Source organism: Corylus avellana, chromosome ca4, assembly GCF_901000735.1.
Source record: "Corylus avellana chromosome ca4, CavTom2PMs-1.0".
NCBI lineage: Eukaryota > Viridiplantae > Streptophyta > Magnoliopsida > Fagales > Betulaceae > Corylus > Corylus avellana.
The window spans coordinates 9,571,178-9,587,915 of NC_081544.1; the positions used below are offsets into that span (position 1 = coordinate 9,571,178).

The window sequence follows — 16,738 nt, forward strand, 5'->3', positions numbered from 1 at the left end:
CTGGAGGATAAGTTGTTACAGATTGAGAAAATTCATACTGATGATAATGGGTCAGATATGATGACTAAATTGTTGCCTATGCAAAAGCTTGAAATTTGCAGAAGCGCGGCGGGCTTGGTGGAGCCCCCCACATAATTGGGAGGGGGAGATTTGTTGGGGGTGGTCCCTCTTTATGTGGGGACCATCCCACGTGGCAGCAACAAAGGGTTTTAAACCCTTTTGTGTGCTATATATATATAACGTGAGACAAAAGGAAAAAATAAAAAAAAATAAAAAAAAGAGAAGAAAGAAAGAAGCGGTGTAGGAAACAATGCGGTGCAGGAAAAGAAAGAAAAAGAAAAAGAAAAAGAAGAAAAAAAAGGTTAGGCCTTTTCATATTCGTCAGAGATTGGAAGGTCGTTTGTGGTTCGATCTTGATGCAATTTTAGAGTGTTGCTCCTGACGACAAGTGCTACGTATTGACTGGTGTCGATCGTTGAAATTCCTCTCCAATTGCTTGTTTGCCAATACCTACTTGGTGAAATCTTTCTTTATTCTTGTTGGAATCCACTTTAGGGTGATGAATTTATGTTTAATCCAAGAATGCATGTATTTTTGATGTGGTGATAACCTCTAGATATTTCTCTAGGGAAGACAAATTGTAAACTCATTATTGTTGATAGTGGAAGATTTAACTAGACTAGGTCTCATGGTTTTTACCTTCGCATTGGAGGTTTTCCACATAAAAATCTTGGTGTCTTGCTTGTGGGTTTGCTTGATTATTATTTTGCTATTGTGTTACTATTTAATTTGCACAAAGAGGGGTAGATTAATTCCGCTGAGCATCTGAAATTGGTGTTCACCCCTAACAACTGCTACTGCTGCTCACTTGGTGCTTTTTTGGCTAATCTGTTCCATCATCTTACATGCATGCATTCGACCAAATTATCAGTAAACAATTTACTACATAAAGAATGTGCTATGTATGCATGCATGCATGCAAAGCAGAGTAAAAAAGGAATCGAGGATCAGGATCAAACCTGCATATCTGAAGTCCACAAAGCGAGATTATCACAAAGAAGCTGCATTATCAAAGTGCTATCCTTGTATGAATCCTCTCCCAGAGTATCCAGGTCAGCGATGGCTTCGTCAAAAGCCTAATTACAGCATAAAAGATCATAAAACAGGAAGACATAGCTAGAGCCAACTTTGTATTCGACCCAGTTTGCACCTGCCGTGGTTCGATGTTGGGAGCGCTATGATTTAAATGAAATTCCCCTTTTTTTTTTTTGATTTTTCGCATCTCACCGATTTTGTAAAATAGGATAATTTCCTAACAAAACTAATAACCTAAACCAGATAATACAACAGCTTTTCTTTTTTTCCTTTTTTATTATTTTTTCATGCTGAGAAACTAATGAGCCTAAACTTTGAAAGTAGAATTCCTTTACCTGTTTTGCAAGGCTACAAGCATGATTAGGAGAGTTTAGAATCTCGTAATAAAAGACAAAGGTAGGATGAGTTGGAGCCAGCTCAGAAATCGCAATTTCCTGGAAACATTAATACATTAACACATACACTAATACACACAAGAAGTTCAATTGCAGCAAAAAATATTATCACTGCTACAATCCGAAATCGAAAATAAGCGAAAGTGGATTGAACCTGTTCAGATTTGTAGGCGGAAAGGGTGTTCTCAGCATCTTCTTTGCCGTCGGCGCCAGATTTGAACTCGGCCAAGTATCGGTAATAATTGTTGGGTCATAGATCAGCTTCATAAGGCCCAACGAATCCTAAACCCAATTTCAGCAAGCCGACAGACCTAACAAGGCCTCTAATAGCATAGCCTGATGACGTCTCGGATGCCTAGTCCGAGACCCAACTCATCGTGGGCAAAATAGTAAGTGTCGAGGGTAGGTCGGTCATTTCACAATGCAGATATCTACATACTCAATTTAAATGAGTGATCTTATCCCACATTTGAAAAGGCTACGCATATCCGAGAACAACTTGGGTATTCAAATATGATGTTATTTAGATAAAACCACTTATCCTATAATTTCAAACCCTTGAGATTTAGGAACAGCTAACAACACATATCCTTGGCCAGTGACTGCACAGCAAATACTGAGGGATACGGGAGCCGTCTATTACGAGACTACAACTACTGGAGGCTTACAAAATGCAAGTCATATCGGAACTTTCAGGTAATCGTAACTTTACTCTCTAGCTTTCGTTACTTATATTTATCTCATTCAAATACTAACTTAGGCATCGGAGCTTTCCTCGCTAGAACACCACTGGTTGCTTTGATCCTCTTGTTTGTTTAGTTTTCAGCCCGATTCCTCCTCCAATGTCAGAACAATACCTGGCAAGGTGTGACACGTCATCATCAAAAAACTGTGCATCAACAGTTTGGCGCCGTTTGTAGGAACTCGATTTCATCAGTTCTTATCATCTACAATCCGATATGGTGCAAACAAGTTCACACCCTGCACCAGATGCTGTTGTGGTTGGTGCGCCTAGGACATCTAATCAAGACATGGCCGAATTCATGAGGCAAATGACGAAGTCTATGGAAGCGTTGAAAAAGCAAATGAAGATATCGCAACAAGGCTCACTACAGCTGAAACCCGTAATAGGCGGAAGGACTAGGAGCGTGAAGCAAAGTGCGAACGGATTCGCAAAGGCAAGCAAGCCCAGAACCAGAACCAAGATCACGAAGATGATGCAAGTTTGGTTCAAGCCAGCCATCATACGACTGTCCAGAATGAAGAGTGTCGCGAAAAGTCACATCTGGAGAAATCTCATCCTGAGAGATCTCATCATACTAGACTTCATAATCATGGGCGTAATAAGAATAATGTTAACGCTGACCTGGAGGATCTCAAGACGAAGTACTCAGAAATGGCTCGCTAGATGGCCGTTGGCGGGGATAAGTTAATGGCAAGCGAATTCATGGAGCACACCAATCTGCCTTTCATTGATCAGGTCATGAGCTTCCCCTTACCTGTCAAGTTCAAGATGCCTTGAGTCGACAAATTTGATGGTAGCGAAGATCCTGCTAAGCACATGGAGAGTCTTCGTGCACACTTTATCCTCCATAGCACCCCAAATGAGATCTCGTGCAGAGCGTTCCCCCTAACTTTGATGGGAATAGCCAAAGAATGGTTTGGAAAGCTTTCTGCCAACTCGGTGGATAACTTCAAATCCCTGGGTGCCTCTTCCTAAGCAAGTTTTTTGCCACCCGGAAGAGGAAGAAGAACCCTGCCTACTTGCTTTCCCTTATTCAAGGGAAAGATGAGTCTTTGAAGGACTTCATGCTCAGGTTCAACAAGGAGAAGTTTACGGTAGACAGCCCGAATGAGCAAACAATACTCGATGCTTTGATGCACGGGGTGAGAGCTGAGGGGGCCACTAATGGCCAAGCTAGCAAATAAGTCTACGTTGCTGACTCTCCACCAATTTTTGAATAAGGCTGAAGAGTATATCAACCAAGAAGAAATAGTAAGGGCTCTCATGAAGTCTCAGAATGAGGCTGTCCAAGCTAAGGGCAGCACTGACAAGGTAATACCGGTGAGTTCAAGGAAGAAAGAAGAGAAGAGCCTGAAGAAGTTAGGAAAGAAGACTGTTCCACCGTTTCCAAAGGTGGATCCTTAGGGACTGCAGGGCCCAAGGTTTACTCCACTGAACACCAGTATGACCGAGGAGTTTATGAAAATTATGAGAGATCCTGCCTTTAAATGGCCAGGCAAGTTGAAGGGTGATCCAAGAAGACGGAACCCTCAAAAGTTCTGCGAGTACCACAAACGACCACGGTCATTTGACCAAGGAGTGTATAACTCTACGCAAGGAGATTGAAAATCACATTAAGAGCGGGAAGCTGGTGAGATTCCTGGCAAATGAGCGGAATCGAGGAAGAGACCCTCAAGAACCCCCGCTATTTGAGGGAAATCGAGAAGCCCGGTAAGACCGAAATGTGAGGCAAAGGCAAGATGTTGGTCTGAGAAATGATCGATACGCCGAACAAATACCCAATTGGCAAGCAGAACCGAGGCATGATCAGAATGCTCATCCTCCGCCTCAGAATCAAGATGTAGTATGGGAGATCCACACCATCTTCTGAGGGATAGCTAGTGGAGGAGAATCTAGCTCGGCCAAGAAGGCTCATGCAAGAAGAATGCAGACGGAAGAGGTCTTCTCTTTGCAAAGGCTTCCAAAAGCAGCAAGAAAGGACTCAATGGCTCTGTCATTTTCTGAAGAAGATGCCAGGGGGTAGTGATGCCACATGATGATGCGTTTGTGGTAACGCTGACGATGGCTAACCACGTGATCCACCGAATCTTCGTGGATAATGGCAGCTTGGCTGATATTCTTTATTGGCCGATCTTCAAACAAATGGGCATTGACCGGGATAGGATCCAACCATTTTGTTCGCCTTTGGTAGGATTAGCAAGAGAGCAAGTCCAACTCATAGGGCTCATCTTTCTCCCAGTCACAGTAGGGACAGCCCCAAGCAATCCACTGTTAGGGTGGATTTCTTAGTGGTCGACCGACAATCTGCCTACAATGCAATCATTGGTCGGCCGACCCTGAACAAATTGAAAGCTGCAACTTCGACTTATCACCTAATGATGAAATTCCCTACAGAAGAGGGAGTCGGAGAAGTAAAGGAAGATCAAGTTGCAGCGAGAAAGTGTTATAACACTTCTCTCAAAAAGGCCTCGGACACCACTCCTCTAACAATCGGCACAGTGGGAAGCAAAAACAAAGATCAGTCGAAAGGTGAACCAGTTGAGCCACTGGAGGAGGTAGTTGTGGGAGTGGCCAAAGTTGTGAAGGACGATGCACAACTCATCCTAGAAGTCCGAGACGGCCTCATCACTTTCGTGTGAGGAAATCTTGAGGTGTTTGCATGGGCCAACGAGGATATGCCAAGAATCAGTCTTGATGACATGCTCCACCAACTCAATGAGGATCTAAGCATGAAGCCGGTGAAACAGAAAAAGAGAAAGTTCGCCCCAGAACGAAATATGGCGATAGCCGAGGAGATGGAGAAGCTACTCAAAGCTCGGTTCATTGAAGTCTACTATCCCGACTGGTTGGCCAATATTGTGTTGGTCAAAAAATCCAGCGGGAAGTGGAGAATGTACGTGGACCTCACCAACCTCAATAAGGCATGTTTGAAAGATAGCTTTCCTCTGCCGCACATTGATGCATTGGTAGACTCGACGGCCAAGTAAGGTTTGTTAAGCTTTACTTATGCTTTCTCTGGTGACAACCAGATCTACATGCATCTAGAGGATCAAGAGAAGACTGCATTTATAACAGATCGAGGCTTCTACTTTTACAAAGTCATGCCCTTCGGTCTAAAAAACGCTAGAGCAACATACCAAAGGCTGGTCAACAAAAGGTTCCGAGACCAGATCAGACGCAACATAGAAGTCTATGTCGATGACATGCTGGTCAAGAGTGTGTTGCCCCAAGACCATACACGTGACCTGCAAGAGACGTTTAAAACATTGAAGTAGTACAAGATGAAGCTAAATCCCGCAAAGTGCTCATTTGAAGTCTCGTCGGGAAAATTCCTCGGTTACATGGTGTCAAACCGTGGAATAAAAGCCAACCCTGAGAAGATCCAAGCAGTCTTGGACATGTAATCCTCCAAGAACACTAAGCAGCTTCAGCAGATGACAGGGAGGATTGCAGTGCTAAATCGGTTTATCTCTTGGTCAACCGACAAGTGTCTTTCGTTCTTCAAAATCTTGAGGAAAGCCTTCGAGTGGTCTCAGGAATGCAAAGAGGCCTTCGCGCAATTGAAGAAGTACCTGGTCAATCCACCTCTGTTGAGCCGAACTATTCCTGGAGAAGCACTATATTTGTACTTAGTCGTCTCTCCAACAGCGGTTAGTGCAGCCCTTGTCCGAGAAGAGGAAGGCATACAGAAGCTAGTATACTTTATCAGCAAAGCCTTGAGAGGAGCCGAGGAGAGGTATCCCCAAATAGAGAAGTTGGCATTCGCACTAAATATTGCGTCCAAAAAGCTCCGACCATACTTCTAAGCTCACGCCATAAGAGTTCTTACTGAGTACCCATTGAAAAAAGTGCTCCGAAAGCTAGATCTGTCCGGCAGATTGGCCAACTGGGCAATAGAACTCGGAGAATTCGACATTGAGTTCTTCCCACGGAATGCTATTAAAGGCCGGGCACTGGCAAATTTCCTAGCGGAATTCACCAATCTGCTTGACACCGGAGAATGGCCAAGGGACGAGACGTGGGTAATTTATGTTAATGGGTCATCCACGAGAAGGCATGGCGGAGCTAGTGTGGTATTGATCACACCAAACGGAGAAGAGTTGTGTAGTTCTTTGAAGCTGGAAGTCAAGACTACCAACAACGAGGCCGAGTATGAAGTAGTCCTTGCAGGACTCGACTAGGCTTGTGAAATGGTAGCCGAATTTGTCGAGCTATGAAGCGACTCTCAAGTGATTGTCAGGCATATCCGAGAAGAGTTCAAAGCCAAGGGACATAAGATGAAGCTGTACTTGTCAAAAGTACAAGATATGCAAAATTCTTTCAAGAAATTCTGCATCATGAAGATCCCAAGGGAAGAGAACGAAAGAGCAGACTATTTATCTCGAATAGTGTCGACGGTCGGCGATGACAGTGGAGAACCTGAAGAACCCATCCAGACTTTAACACGACCTGCCATAACCAAGGTGGTCTCGGTCTTGGTAATTGAGGTAATACCCGAATGGCAAAGGGACATAGTCGAGTACCTGGGAAAGGGAGTTTTCCCATCAAATAAGAAATTGGCAACCCAACTGAGGACTAGAGCTGCGAGGTTTACCCTGGTGAATGGGACCTTATACAAACGAGGTTTCATGCTACCACTCATCAAGTGTATTTCTAAAGAAGAAGGTGATTACGTCCTTCGCGAGATCCATAAGGGCATCTGCGGCAATCACTCAAGAGCAAGAATGCTAGAACACAAAGCAGTCCGAGTAGGGTTTTATTGGCTGAACATGAGTCGAGACTCGATAAAGACAGTCAAAAATTGTGACAAGTGCCAGCGATTCGCCAACATTACCAAGTAGCCCCTTGAGGACTTAAGCTCAATCTCCTTACCATGTCCCTTCTCACAATGGGGGGTAGATCATAGATATAGTGGGACCACTACCTCGTGGAAAGGAGGTGTTCGATTTGCAGTCATAGATGTTGAGTATTTCACCAAATGGGCAGAAGTAGAAGCCCTAGTGAACATCATAGCAAGAGCATAGAGCGGTTCCTGTGGACGAACGTCGTCTGTCGATACGGTATTCCACATGCATTCGTCACTGATAATTGAAAGCAATTCGACTGCAATTCATTCCGAGAATGGTGTACCAAGCTCCACATAAGAACTACTACTCCTCTCCGGGTCGTCCCCAGGCTAACAGACAAGTAGAAGCCACCAACAAGACAATCTTCAAAATTTTGAAGAAAAAACTTGGTGATAGAAAGGGGGATTGGGAAGATGATCTTCCGGAAGTCTTATGGGCATACCGGACAACGAGAAGAACTCCAACCAAGGAAACCCCATACGCCTTAGCCTTCGGGACCGAGGCAATCATCCCAGCCGATGTGGGGTCAGGCAGCTACCGAGTAGAGACCTTCCAACCCAAGACAGTGATGAAGGCCTCCAGCTACACCTGGACTTACTACAGGAGAAACGAGATTAGGCCCAAGTAACCATGTCAACTTACCAGGAGAAAGTGGCTCGGTACTTCAACAAAAGAGTCAAGCATAGAAGCTTCAGGGTTGGAGATCTGGTCTTACGAAAGGCCACCATCGCCACCTGTTGTGCCAAATACTACCTAAATTAATAGATAATATTTAGTACGTTTTGTCTCATTGTAAGACATTCTCTAACATGGTGATAAGGTTCATGGTATAAAGAACATGGTCCATGGGGTGTCGGAATGCCTCCCCACATATGTGATTCCCGCCAAAATTTGAAATTCAAACTTCCCGCCTTGAAAGCCTCGGACATTTCTCTGCATGGAGTCGGGCCTCGAAAGGCCGATCCATCTTTGAAGAACATGAAATTTTCATAGTCATTAAGACTAGGAAATTGGGGGGTAACTATTGGGTCATGGATCAACTTCATAAGGCCCAACGAATCCTAAACCTGATTTCAGCAAGCCGACAGACCCGACAAGGCCTCTAACAACATAGCCCAATGAGGTCTTAGATGCCTAGTCCGAGACCCAACTCATCAGGGGCAAAATAGTCAAGTGCCGAGGGTAGGTCGGTCATTTCACAACACGGATATCTACATACTCAATTTAAACGAGTGATCTTATCCCAGATTTGAAAAGGCTATCCACAACGTGGACCAGCTGTCAACATATCAATACGCAGACACTAATCCGAGAACAACTTGGGTATTCAAATCTGATGTTATTTAGATAAAACCACTTATCCTATAATTTCAAACCCGTGAGATTTAGGAACGGCTAACAACCCATATCCTTGCCCAATAACTACACAGCAAATATTGAGGCATACAAGAGCCGTCAATTACAGGACTACAGCTACTCGAGGCCTATAAAATGCAAGTCATATCGGAACTTTCAGGTAATCGCAACTTTACTCTATAGCTTTTGTTGCTTATATTCCTTTCCTTCAAATATTGACTTAGGCATCGGAGCTTCCCCCGCTGGAACACCACTGGTTGCTTTGATCCTCTTGTTTATTCTATTTTCAGCCTGATTCCTCTTCCAACGTTAGAGCACTTCCCGACAAGGTGTGCCATGTCATCATCGGAAAACCGTGCATCAACAATAATCGCCCTTCATATTGAGATAGAAGAACTTGGACTCGTCGGAGGAGGGGACGAGATGGGAGTTGAGCAGGCGGAGAATGTCACCACAGATGGAAGAGAGCTCGAACTTGACCTTGACGCAGTAGTTGCCAACAGCGTCGACTTGGTCCGAGTTGTCGCAGCCTAGCTCCTGCAACTGTGAACTGGGAATAATGGGATTGTGGTATGTGTAATGTGACAGCTTGTGAAGCCATGAAAAGATGGCTCGAAATGCATGACTTTTACCGTGGAAGCGATGTAGCTCTCCTCTGAGGTCTGTGATTTGCATAAGATCTTCAGGTCTTAGTCAATGATTATTAATTTTCTTTCTTCTTATGAACTAGTCAATAGATTAATTACTTGGTTGCTAATTATTTTGTCTTCGTGCTAAAAATTTAAGAGTTTGTTTTGGGTTACACTTTAAAAATAGAGTTTTTTTAAGTTAAAAAATATTTCTTAACAAAAATTTCTTTGTTAAATTTTTGTCAAAAGTGTTTTGGTAATTTTTATAATAAAAAAGTCAAAAAATCATTTTTAAAATTTTTTAATAAACATGCCCGTTTTTATATGACACGACTTTTTTTTTTCCCGTAAACAAAAGCTCTATTTGCCGACACAATTCCAGCCAAGGGTTAACCTGCCAAACTATGTAGCGCTACATAGCCAAGGAGCACGTACACCCCCTGGATTTATGACCCTTTTTGGCTCTGCATTAACAAGCACCATCCACCTATAAACCCCAACCCTGTACTTTTTGCACAGAGTAATTACAAGGAAAGAGAGAGATCTTATTCACTAGAAGAGTAATGCTATAAACTATACTTTTATCCCTCATGCAATACTAATATGGAATTACCGACTAATGTAGCATAAATCATTGCTCTTCAACAGAAACACGGTGATTCAATTGTCCAAAATATCTCCTCATCACAAAAACCTAGCAAATTACTTAAATTAAAAATCTGATGTTATCACCCATACAAGCTGAGCAGAAGTGCTGAAAATCTAAATCAAATAAATCTCAACGGAAATAATGCATCAACTCCATTTAATCTTGACACAGAACAACCCTGAGTGTCATTTCAGCATCCACTAGTGTACAAACCATCGCAAAGAAAGTCATGTCAACTGAACTCTTAGGCATCAACACACATGATGGCCAGCAAGTGTTATATCAGATCAGCAACATTCATTGGCATCTCGTCAATCTGAGTACTGTAGTACTGCTCTATGTCTCTTAGGATTTTAATGTCGTCACTTTTCACAAAGTTTATTGCAACACCCTACAAAAATAAAACAGAGCCACTTCAATGACAGTTTTCCAGATCAACTAGCTGAGGGACAGCTATAGAGAAAGGCAAGGAAAACAGGAACATTAGCTAGCAAATTAGCCAGAAAGACATGAATAAGAATAGCAGAAATTAAAACAAGAGAAATATGAGACAATGATACACTAAAATACTTCCCAGTAGAAAACATAGTTTCTGAAAACAAAATCAGTGTTTAATGCCTTGTCTACTCTTAAGCTAAAATCTGCATTTCCTGGTCATTGTATGAGTGGTCTACAGGTTTTGACAGTGTTCCCTTCCTTAGAAGAGACTTTGTTGATCATTTTAATTTTTCTTTAGGAACATTTCTATAATAGACTTCATCTCTTTCTGAGCAAACTTATCACATATTACAAAAAGAAAAGAGGCTTCGGCTTACATTTAATTGCACTTCTAAGTTGACTCACAAAAAATATTGCACTTCTAAGTTTACTGTTTGTTCAATGTCAACTTCAATATTGCAGTCAATATGTTGTTAATCCGTTCGATTTTACACGTTAGAAACAAATCAATCTCCTCGAATTTCTTTACCAGAAAAAATTATAAACATCTTGCACAGAAGGCGGCCAGGCAGCAGGCCAATATCTAAACTTATTCACAAAACATATGGAATAAATACCTTTCTTCCAAAACGACCAGAACGACCAATCCGATGAATGTAAAGCTCACGATTGTTTGGAAGGTCGTAATTGATCACAAGGGAAACCTGACAAGAAAAATGAAGATAATATGAACAGAAAAGTCCAAACACCACAAGTCATTCTTCCACATATTAAGACAACAATAGAAAGCTAATCTCCAAAGTGCATATATACCACAGCTGTGGAAGCTCAAATGCACAAGGATGTGATCATCTGTAAGTGAAATAGACTACTTAATGAGTAGACCACCAACAATGAATTATAATCTTTGTCTACAGAGGACAAAATTCAGAATCCAAGATTATGGGCTCTGCTTAGAAGATTATTTTCCAAAACCCTCCCTATACATTTTTCATTCAAGTGCCTGCACACATTAACACATGGCAACAAGAAACACACCTCAGCTTTGCACCACCAGCATACAACAAGTTATATGCCCCAAATACCAAAAGGACTAGAGTTCATTGGTCACTGTACCAAGAAGTTGACGTAGCAGATTCTCAGATTTTAAAATAATTCAAGTTGTGTCTTTTACATTACAGATAACATGCATACAAAAAAGAAATACTTGTAAAGATAGTAAAACTACTCTTATTTATGAAAGTAAACCTAATCCTAGTAAATAAAGTAAACCTAATCCTAATTGGGAAAGAAAATAATTAAATCCTAAAAAGGAAAAGAAATAAAGTCTTAATTAAAATTAGAATAAAAATCAACTTGGCCACAATGAATCAGATGTAGCGTCCTACATCAAAGTCCCATACTTCATAATGTACTCCTAGAAGTTACAAGCCACTCTAATGCATATCAGCAAGTGATTTCGACAATCAACTTGGTCCAATTGGGCAGCAATCATTTGCCACCTCATTAGATCCAAACAATTGGTATTTTTAATAGTTGAAACTTCAGATATAGGCATTTAAATATCAAAAAACTTGGCTAATTGCAGAATATTAAAACATCATGTATTAAAAAGGAGCTAAAAAAACTTGCCTGTTGAACATCAAGCCCCCGTGCCCAAACATCTGTCGTTATCAGGACTCTGGTTTGACCAGATCGAAACTCGGCCATAATTGCATCTCTCTCCTTTTGAGGCATGTCTCCATGCATTGATGAAACAGTAAAGTTATTGGTACGCATCTTTTCAGTTAGCCAATCCACCTGTTCCAATAATATTAGAATATATCCATCGGCCATACATACAAGCCACAAGTAACAATGAAAACATGAGCAGCAAAATAGAATGAAATCTAGATACTGACAAATGCACTTTACTAGCTAAGCAAAGGGGAAAGAGGGTTTTTTTTTTTTTTTTTGATAATTAACGTGAATTTCAATAAAACTTCTTATTACTTATCAAAAAAAAAATAATTAACGTGAATATTATTGAAAAAGCGCTGAGGGGCGCAATCCTAATGCAAAAATATATACAAGAGAAACCCCTACGGAATATACAAAGAGCACATATTCAAGAACTCTTCTATAGTCGGGACAACAATACGGTGGTGAGCCAACATCCACAAGTGTAGCATAGATATCATATTCTTCCTCATCCCATCCACCAAACACTCCTTATCCTCAAAAGTTCTAGCATTCCTCTCCTGCCAAATACACCAAGTGATGCACAAAAGAACCATCCTCCAAATGACTTTAGAGATATTCCTACCCCCCACCCGATTCCAACAAGCAAGCAAGTCGAGGAAACTTTGTGGCATGACCCACTCAATACCGAACAAAGTAAAAACGTAGTTCCATAACCGAGTAGCTACTTCACAATGAATCAACAAATGATCTACGGACTCCCCATTCTTCTTACACGTACAACATCATTCCACTATCACAATACCCATCTTTCGTAAATTGTCATGTGTCAGAATTTTGCCAAGAGCCACAGTCTACCCAAAAAATGCCACTTGCGAGGGCACCTTACAGCGTCATATACTCTTCCATGGGAACACCTCACAATCTGAAATGGACAAGTCCTTATAGAACGACTTCACCTCGAACGTACCCTTTTTAGACGAGGACCAGCGAATACGATCCGCATTACCATAAGAAATCTTACAAGAGTACAGCAGTTCAAAAAAAGACAAGACCACATCCAACTCCCAATCCTGGAGGGATTATTTTACTCCCTATTGATGTTTAAAGAACATCTTACTCTCAGACTGGCAAAAAAACCAACGAGACTAAAACTTTTCCTTTGTCTCTATTCTTTTAAAAATGGAATATGAGTCAACCAGTCTCATACACTAGAAGAACAGCTTACATGAATTATTAGATATACCAGCATCAGATATGAGCTATGTACTGTTCATGTTAGCCAGTTGCAGTTGTATAAAGCCATAATTCTTTGAATAAGGATAAGTCCAAGAATATCACTGGGTAAACTGGGAACCTAACAAAACCAATCCTAGAATGCTTTTCTTTCTTTATGTTCTTAAAATTAGGCAAGATACCACTCTTTTTTTTTTTTGATAAGTAAGTAGCTGACTTTATTAATAGCGTAGGCGCCCCGAAGATACCACTCTTACAACTTGAATCCAAAATTTGATCAATAACATTATTACCTTTCGCTTCGTGTTGCAGAATATAACAGCTTGGGTAATCGTGAGGGTGTCATAAAGATCACATAGAGTATCAAACTTCCACTCTTCCCTTTCAACTGCAACAAAAAATTGCTTGATGCCCTGTCATCATAAAAAGATGAGAAGGAAAACCTGTATTAAACTCTGGAATTGTGCAAGACAAGAAAAGCTTGAACCAAATTCCAAATCTGCATTCAAGACAGCTTATATCACACGACAATACTTGCCTCCAGAGTCAACTCATCACGTTTCACAAGTATCCGTATAGGATCAGTCATAAACTTGTTTGTCATCTCCAAAATTTCATGAGGAAGTGTAGCAGAAATCAAGACAACCTATAATGCAGATAACAAATTTCAGAACCAACATGCTATGTGTCAGATAACTTAGGAAGATACTATTTATAACAGGAAGCAACATACTATTACTTTATGCTCAACTGTCGATGCATACATTAAAAAAAAAAAAAATGCAGTAACAATAATGTTGTAAAAGTACACTAGCAATGCAATGTTTTGCACATCCTTGAAATGATTAGGAACAATGAATCAACTTATAATCAGGTCGGCCTAGACTACGATTGATGCCAAGGCACCCCCTAAATGGGAGTATACAAAATGAGCCACCTAACTAGTAGGGGCAAAAAAACAAATAAACTTGTCTCAATTAGAGTACCTTTTTTTCTCCAGCATTCCATTAAACCCTATGTTCTCTTCCATTGCCATTACTAACAATAGCTACAAACAGATGCTTGTTGCAGAATTAAATCCATATATTAACACAAACTGAACTGTTCAACCAATGCTACCAGCAAGGCAATATGCGGGTCATTTTTAGCAGACATTTAATAAGCTTGGTAAAAAATTAATTAATTTTTTTGTTTGGAGAGAGAGAGAAAGAGAGAGAGAACCTGAAGTTCTGGTGGGAGATATCTGTACAGATCATAAATCTGATCCTTGAACCCTCTGCTCAACATCTCATCAGATTCATCCTGATGGAGAACAATAAAAATTAAACCTAAACCCCACCAAAATATTAAAAGCATAAATGAAGTTCTAAAAGTGTGAAAATAGGGGAGGGCACAAGTCATAAACTCACAAGAACTAGTATTTTGATATGTCTCGTACGCAGTGTTCTCCTCTTGATCATGTCACAGACTCTGCCTGGAGTTCCGGACACCACATGAACTCCATGTTCTAACTTTCTGATATCTTCACTCATGCTCTTGCCTCCGATGCATGCATGTACTTGAATATTTATGTAATTACCAATTGCCAAAATCACCTTTTCTGTCTGAGATGCCAATTCCCTTGTTGGTGACAGGATCAACGCCTGAACTCTGTTTAAGTTAAGAATATTTTTAAAAAATGATACGATTATAAAGCAGCTCCAGCAGAGAATGAAACAGAAGGCAAGCATATTATCAGTTTTTGGAGACGTTTATACAAGTTGGTCATTACAAAACATATGGCAACACCTAGAAAAATCCACCAAGTAATAGTGAGATTATCTCATGAAGCCATATGACATGATCACACACAACAAGTAAAACCAGCGAAAAACAGAGTATAAAAGACTTCAATGACACAACTAACTGACAATACATAACACCTCACCAACTATGATCATAGTGTGTATATCATAGCACAAAAACATGTCAATGCTAAAACATTCTGGCTTGCCCAAAGCTTAAAAGTATCAAAGTAAACAAATCAACCTATATCATGTCAAAGTGACCTAAGACATTTCCCTGAATACATGGGTTATCTACCTCATCTTCTCCTCCTAAGGTTCTGTTTACTATAAATGGACTGATAAACGCTAGTATAGTGGCACACTGATTCTGTGATTCGTTCACACAAGTTCACACTGGATCAGGACGGCAAATAACACGGCAACAGATTGACACCATCTCATTTCTGTTTCAAATATCTTTTATTGGAGCGAGTAGAAGAGCATCAAATGCACCATAACGGATTCTCTAGAAAGCCTAAGATCTTTAAATTAAACAATAAATGCCTACAAACCAAACTTTCATCTTTTTACATAAGAACTGTTCCTTAGAAAAAATTCCAGTTGAAACATACAGAGACCAAGGTTATAAGCGACCAAACAGAACACGAGCACATAACACACAATAAACTATCTTTTCCTAAAATCTTACCCCTCCCGAATCATGGTTTCAAAGCTTAACTCCTAAAACATACTTCGCGCCCCTAATTTTCAAGGATGACATCTACACTTAATCAGACAAATAACTTACTTCAACCCCGGGAATAAAAATAAAGAAAATCTCACACTAAGACGATTCACCTAGAAACAAACCCTAAAACAATTCACCATACCCTCCTAAACCCTAAAAGAAAACCACATGAAAGTTTAAAAGGCAAAATATTAGAAATTCTAGGGTCTCTATTTTCTCTACTAATATTAGGGTTTTTTCCTAAATTTCCCACCTCGAAAATTAGGGTTTCAGAGATCGACTCATGAACCATAACATAAAATTCCAGAACCCTACAACTTAATACAATTTAAATCCAGAGAAAAAGCCCAGTACAATATTTTTGATAAAAACAAGCATGCCCTAAAATAATAGCGAAACTGAGAGACATTAGGGTTTCTATGAGAAAATTAGGGATTTGAAGAAACGCACTCTCTGGTGGCAGTATCGACCTTCTGGCAAACGGTGAGGGCAATCATGGAGGTCTTGCCCGTGCCGGACTGGGCCTGGGCGATAACATCTCGGCCGATGAGTATGGGCACCACGGCACGCTGCTGAATCGCCGAGGGCTTCTCGAAGCCGTAGTTGTAGATGCCGCGGAGCAGGTCGTCCTTGATGCCCATCTGGTCGAAGCTGGTCACCACCTGCACCTCCCGCGACGTCTCGAACTCCAGCGCCTCCTCCGGCGCGCTCACTCGCCGAGCGTTCGGCCGCACCACGCTGGTTCCGCCAACGTCCGCCATGGCTCCAGCTAGGGCTGTTGCGTCGCTGCGTTTGTTTGTTATTTTCTCAAGGGGAAGTGAAGCGAGGACACGGAAACGTACCCGGGACTGGACTCGATGCCTTCGATGGGAAGACAAAAGAAAATAGTACGAGTTGTTTCCAGTGAAGCTTTTATTTGGTGTTGCCCACTTTTTTTTAGGCTAAAGCTTGGATAAACGGAGAACAAAAAAAATTAAAATTGATTAATTTCTTAGCCAGCGGCCCAGCAATATAATTTAGACCTTAGATTTTATTATTATTATTATTATTATTATTATTATTAGGGAAAACTTCACTTTAAATCTCTGAATACTGTACATTTTAAGAAAATACCTTAAATTTTAAAAACTCTCAATTTAACTTTCTGAACTCTC

General features: G+C 40.9%; 1 protein-coding gene and 1 pseudogene across 1 annotated transcript; both read right to left on the reverse strand.

Annotated features, from left to right (window-relative positions):
- Positions 1-883: 883 nt before the first annotated feature.
- Positions 884-9,113, reverse strand: LOC132178020 (14-3-3-like protein A; annotated as a pseudogene).
- A 594-nt stretch (positions 9,114-9,707) lies between these two features.
- Positions 9,708-16,497, reverse strand: LOC132177580 (eukaryotic initiation factor 4A-3). Its single transcript, XM_059589955.1, has 8 exons — positions 16,035-16,497; positions 14,480-14,720; positions 14,292-14,372; positions 13,609-13,716; positions 13,364-13,483; positions 11,787-11,954; positions 10,772-10,858; positions 9,708-10,107 (listed from the first exon to the last, which is right to left on the reverse strand). The coding sequence occupies exons 1-8, from the start codon at positions 16,343-16,345 to the stop codon at positions 9,994-9,996; spliced, it is 1,230 nt and encodes a 409-aa protein (XP_059445938.1). The 5' UTR covers positions 16,346-16,497; the 3' UTR covers positions 9,708-9,993.
- Between the last annotated feature and the right edge of the window lie 241 nt (positions 16,498-16,738).

What these genes read in the sequence shown, in the direction of transcription:
- LOC132177580 (XM_059589955.1), bottom strand. Translation starts at nt 16,345, where the DNA reads ATGGCGGACGTTGGCGGAACCAGCGTGGTGCGGCCGAACGCTCGGCGA. An exon ending in ATCTCCCACCAGAACTTCAG is followed by an intron (nt 13,717 to 14,291) that starts GTTCTCTCTCTC and finishes TCTGCATTATAG; the next exon opens with GTTGTCTTGATTTCTGCTAC. An exon ending in CTGGTCGTTTTGGAAGAAAG is followed by an intron (nt 10,108 to 10,771) that starts GTATTTATTCCA and finishes TTATTTTTGTAG; the next exon opens with GGTGTTGCAATAAACTTTGT.